The sequence below is a fragment of the Passer domesticus genome, chromosome 5 (assembly GCF_036417665.1).
Source record: "Passer domesticus isolate bPasDom1 chromosome 5, bPasDom1.hap1, whole genome shotgun sequence".
Taxonomy (NCBI): domain Eukaryota; kingdom Metazoa; phylum Chordata; class Aves; order Passeriformes; family Passeridae; genus Passer; species Passer domesticus.
Window position 1 is genome coordinate 18,488,359 of NC_087478.1, and position 6,000 is coordinate 18,494,358.

General features: G+C 39.4%; 1 protein-coding gene across 1 annotated transcript in view; it reads left to right on the plus strand.

Annotated features, from left to right (window-relative positions):
- Nucleotides 1–3,469, plus strand: part of MOV10L1 (Mov10 like RNA helicase 1) — a 30,874-nt gene extending 27,405 nt beyond the window's left edge. Inside the window, exons 25-28 of the mRNA XM_064421534.1 lie at nt 546–653; nt 1,221–1,358; nt 2,113–2,204; nt 2,974–3,469. Of these exons, the coding sequence (XP_064277604.1) occupies nt 546–653; nt 1,221–1,358; nt 2,113–2,204; nt 2,974–2,989 (354 nt within the window). The 3' untranslated portion in view covers nt 2,990–3,469. The remainder of the gene's footprint in view (nt 1–545; nt 654–1,220; nt 1,359–2,112; nt 2,205–2,973) is intronic.
- The last annotated feature ends 2,531 nt before the right edge of the window (nt 3,470–6,000 follow it).

The window sequence follows — 6,000 nt, forward strand, 5'->3', positions numbered from 1 at the left end:
GATAGCAGTACATTAGTCCCATATGTACCAGGATCCCAGTGCCTGAGACTCCTTGTTCTCTTTCTCTTTTCGTGGGTACTTAAGATCTTACTTCACTTCTGCCTTTCACTTTGCATGATGCATGTGGCAAGCAAAGGTGGAATCTTTGTAGTCTTCTTGAAGGGCTAAGGGAAGCTGCTTGCCCTGCTGGATCTGTCATATGCATGGTTTTGGATATGATGCATATTGGAAAAAGAGGGTTTAAGGATCTGAGTTATTCTCTTTAAAATCTGGACTACTAAAAATCTCTCACCTTCTGTTTAATTTATGGTAGAGAGTACCTTCACCTTCTAAATTGTGTATTAGCTGTGATACTTTCTTGTCAGAGAAGTTACTATTTTATGTGACAATCTTACTAGTGAATGATGGCTAAGCTTGGTGTAGTCATTCCTTTCAACACTGTCATGCTAAAACGCGTACATGTATATGTGGTATGGTTTTGGTTTTAAAGCAGTCCACTCTCAAACGTAATACTAAATTCTCTCAACCACTTTTTTTTTTGATAGGTGGAAAAAATTAGATTTCTTCTCAGAAGTATTGATTTGGAAGACATAAAGGTTGGCACAGTAGAAGAGTTTCAAGGGCAGGAGTACATGGTTATCATCTTATCAACAGTGCGTAAATTCATTATGGTCCTATTGAGAGTTTTTTTGTGTCTAATTCTCTGTGTTTCATTTTTGACATAGGCCTTTAAAAAATTTAGAAGGTATGTTTTTGTCTGTCACAGTATTTGAAAGCAGAGCTTATTAAGTACTTTTTTTTTTTTACCTGAGGTCAGTGGTACTAGGCTTACTTTCACTGTTCCACATCATACCATAGCTTTTCAATTTACTATTAGATCTTCCTTAAAGTAGTTCAAGGTATGTACTACACTCTTATAAATAAGAACTCATTATTTAGGTAATGAAAATTTTCTTTTTCAATGATAGGTTCAAATATGGATGAAATATGGGTGGAAAACTAATGAGTCATAATTTTAGCACACTACCCGCTTTGGCTGTTTTTCCCATGCTAAGACAAAGCACACTGATGAGGCTACTGAAGAAGGCATGCTGAAAGACACATTGTGAATTGTCAGTTAACTGAGTGGATTTTTGCAGGAAATATTATGTTAAAACTTACACTGTGATATGTTGTGTTCTCATAATTTTATTTCTAAAACTATCCTTAATCAATTTTAGGTGCGATCTCAGAAAGTCGTAATTGATGATGAAAAACACTCTTTGGGCTTTCTCTGTAACCCAAAGAGATTTAATGTAGCAATTACTAGAGCAAAAGCTTTGCTGATTGTCGTGGGAAATCCTCACGTTCTTGTGAAAGTAAGTTTTGGGTTTGTATCTTGCATTGTGTATGTTATTTGCCACAGCAGTTGTATGATTTTGTGGTTAATCCAATGTAAGGAAGCATCAGAATATAAGCATCAGAACTTGTACATTGTCCTCAGTCTGCATTTGGGAATATCTGATCTCCAAGGGTTCCCATACAAATGGACAGTTCAGGCACACACACAGTAGATTTCCAAGCACAAGGGAAATCGTGCTCTGTGTGTAGACTCCTAGCTCCTTCTTGTCTCCAGCATGGAGGCTCTGACCTCCTCTAAAGTTCTCCAGCAGTAAGCATGTTCTGAATAACCCCACACAATTAGGTTCTTCACAAAATGTAGTTGCATCACTCTAGATGGAGGATGGCAGAAGTGATTGTTCCAATTAATGCAACGAGTGCCAGGGAGGAGGACTTCTTTTGGACTCATGCATGGTCTTTCCACAGGAATAAGTTGAGCTTGTCTTAATATCTCATTTTATGTCTGACTTCACAAACAACAAGGAAAACAGAGTTCCAGAAATCATCTGAATGAAAATATAGTTACCCCACACTTAATATATAACTCCATGTAATTGAGATCAGCTATAGGTGCCTTCCTCACATGGTGCACCATACTTGCATGATTTGCAGAGTTCTGTTTCTGGTAGTGGTACTATTAAATCTCTTACATTTATGTGCCGTGTTAATTTGTTTGAAAATTCACTTCACAGAGCACCATGCTTACAGTTACATATTAATTTTCTCTTGTAGGATCCCTGTTTTTCTGCACTATTAGAATACAGTATAATGAACAGAGTTTATATAGGTTGTGACCTGCCCGCAGAGCTGGAACGCCTGCAGAAGTAAGTGTCTGGTCTTCACTTTAACCTTGCTAGATATTGATCAGTTTACAGTATTTTTAGAGCTAGTGTCATTTGAAAGATTGATCAGTACAACAACCTGTGTTATCATAGTAGGATTGGATTTTGCATTCCTAAGTAAACATTTTGTAAACAAAATGATGTAATGTAACCCTGTTTTCTCCCACCCCATAAGGGATTCTGACCATTAATTATTAAATAAGACCTGTTGTTTACTTTGGTATCTTATGTATCCCCAAATGATAATGGCATATTTGATGATCATTAATGTGGAGGGTACAGCAGAAGTATTTCAGGTGTTTTCACTGTAGTTAAAAACAAAGTGCTTGAAACTTGATTTAAATATCTTCCTTCTGATAACATATAATAAATACAGTGTTCAGTGAGTATTACATACTAGATTATACTATTTTTTTAATCAAAACTGTTGTTTATGGGAAAGGTAAGCAAGATTTTTATTTTACTCCCTTTAATTGACAGGTGTGACTAGTTTTTTTGTATTCAAGATGCATTCAAGAGTTTGGTATTCATCTGTTTTGAAACAAAAAACACTTATGAGAAATTCAGTCCTGAGCAGATTGAACGCCGTTTTTCCTCAGGGAGAGGCACATGTTCTGAAACGGATAGAAGTTTCTACGAACAAGATTTTTTTTTTTTTTAAGAAGTGAAAAACTTGAAATTAATAGTGTAAAGTAGTAGGGGCACCTTATTAGCTTTTCTGTTTAAAATGTGTATTACTGTGCCTCTGCAGAGAACAGTATGGCTGAATCCTCCAGGCTTCAGGAGAAAAGTATTGAAGGACTCCTACGTCAGCTTTTCCATATTCTGTAATTGTTTCAGCTTCTCAGTTTTCGCAGACTTGTGTAGTGCCACCTAAAACTGGACCGTCCTAAGAACATAAATGTGTGTCATTGTTGTGGGAGTGTTACATATATGTATGATGTGAACTGGAATGATACATTAAATATCTCCGCTCAACTGATACTGAGTACCTTAAGCCAAAACCCTACTTCCAGTTTTTTATGCCTTTGTATATACAGCTGGGATCACACAGGGTGTTCTTAGTTTCCACTGTAGTTTAGCTATCTGCTGTGGTGTATGTCAGAGCAATGGCTTAAATGGTGGGTTAAAGAAAAAAAGAAAATTAAACCTGTTTTGCCTTCCTGTAAATGAATAGAATAAAAAAATAGAATAAAGTGTTGTGTTCTATTTTGGCAAAATTAAAATAAAATTATAGGTTAGCAGTATTTCTGCTCTTGGCTTAATTTGGCACTGTGCTTTCCCATTAAACAGTGTTTTTCTCTCGTCCTTTCTTTGGTGATTAAGTCTTGCCACACAGCACTTCAGGAGTAGCTTGACAATGAGACACTGTGTTTAAAAATTGCCAGTACAACAAGAGGGCTTTCTGTATCCAACAGAAGTGTGTTAGATAGGAGGATAGGCTACAGGGAAACAAATGAAGCAGGGGAAAAAGTAGGAAGCTTCTGTTTGCCTTGTTTACAGTCCTTTCATGTCACTGCCATTCCTGGTATTCACTGTGCTTCTTTCCCCTGCAATGCACAATATGCAGATACTGTAACTTACGTGCACTCTTCTTAAGGGAAGGTGTATTGAATCTGCACATGGGTGCCTGAAGGTGCTGTTCTTGCTGGTGGCTGAGGGAGCTGGGTGGTGTTTGTGGCTTCTCAGTTCTTTCATAAAACCACACAGGGGCAGAAGGGAGGTCCATGAAACATACCCTGGGTGTCAGGTCCTGACATGCTTGGGCATGTCTTTATTAGCACACAGTAAAGCTAGAGCCCCCAAAATTATTTTGCTTCAATAAAAGCTGGGGTATTTGGTGCTTTTTTGTAGAGCTTTTTGTTAAAGTGCCTTTTAGTGCAATGATGCTTAGCAGTAGTGTGTGTTTTCATAAGAGATCCATGTATTCCTAACAATATAGCACTTCCTCATCCCTGGAAGTGTCCAAAGCCAGGCTGGATGGAGCTCTGAGCAAGCTGGTCTAGTGGAAGGTGTTCCTGTCCACAGAAGGGGGTATAAACCACATGAACTCTAAGGTCCCTGTCCAATAATTCTGTGATGCTCTGTCTGTCAAACAACAAAACATGCCTGTATGAGTGTGGGAAATGAAATCTGTATTGTCTCACCCTTCACATGAGACTGAAAATAGAATAAAAGTGTTTAAAACACCTCTCCTTTGCCCCATTTGAAAAGGGCTTAATCTGACATATGAGTACCAGAGAGATGATGCCAGTCACTGACAGCTTGGAAGGTGATGGTTATCACAATGTGTGTGCGTGTTTAGCAGCCAAAGGAGCAGTGAAGCTGCTGTAAGGGGAAAGGGGACGCAGTGTTGTGCCTCATAGTGAGACTTTTTAAGCAACAGCACGTCTCCTGTTAACACAAAAACAAAATTGTGCTCCAAAGGACAAGTGCTAATAGTACAAATTTGTTATTTCAATTGGTCCCTGACAGCAGAGTGGCCCTGGGGCAAGGGAGGGTGGCAGGGCCTGCAGCATGACCTGTCAGACCAGCCCAGCTGGAGCAAGGTGCAGTTCCTGCTGCACTGGAAGGCCTGCCCTTGGCACAGAGCAGGTGGCCAGGCCAGCTGGGACAGAGAGCTGAGCCAAACCCATACACTGCCCTGGCAGCAGGGAGCAGGGAGGGAAGAAGCATGAAAATATGCATATTGTCAGCTCTTGGCAGTTTCCTGAAAACAGCTTTTGGGAAGTCAAGGGCCTTTGGTGGTTTCTATTCTGTTTTTAAGAGCTGTGCCCTGGGGCAGTGAAGAGGATGAGGTAGTGAGAGCAGAAGGGTAGTGAAAGTCTCCGTTTTGGGTTCCCTTAAATTAATGAGCAAACTGCCCAGATGGCATAAGTGAGGCAGAAGAAGAAATCAAACATAAACAATTTGTTTAGACTGCCTAAAATGAAGACATCCTTTGTGTGGAACAGAATAGTGACTAAAAGTCATTTCCACCTTGCGTCATTCTGTTTTGGGAAGAGCTCTCTGCAGAGTGTTCAGGTCTTGCTGTAGAAAAGAACTGTGCCTGTAGCACTCCAGATGTGTATTTCCATCCTTGAAATGGCATGCTGGTTTTCACAGGCTCCCTACCTCTGCCACCAGTCCAGCAGCCTCTGCAGTAAGGGCATGTGCTGGCATGGTTAGAGCCAGTCAAATTCAGTGTGTGCTGTACTGTCATTTTTCTGGCAGGTTATGCAATTTCTTCTGTCCAAATTTCTGTAGTCTTGAGGTTGTACTGGAGTTGCCTCTTGGAAAACTTGACATTTTTCAGATCTGGTGATTTTTAACTTTAGAGCCAAGGAATTGCTGGTAATAGGGTAGAAAATAGCTGCAGGTAGCTTTCTCAGGATGGGCATTTATTTTACTTAAGCCATCACCCATTTTTAAAAACAATTTGCTTGCCAGTCTTCTGTCAGATTTCTTCATCTGAATAATAAAATCAAGGGGTTTTTTAAGTGTGTTATACTAGGTACTGCTAGCCAGGCAATAACATAAATTCTGTCCTGTTTGCACTGGAAATGGTAACAGTAATATTATCCCCTTTTTTTTAATTATATTCAGAATTTAAGTCTTAAAAATGATTGTGTGCTGCAAGCATGTGTGGCCTCTACAGTGCCCTGTACATGAACCTCATTTGTGTATGGAGACATTGCTGCCACCACAGAAGAGTCTAGCAAGAGAAAACTTCACAACCAGATTTTTAAAAAAAATTGACTCACAGCAGATACATGTGAAAAGAAACATGTAAACAAAA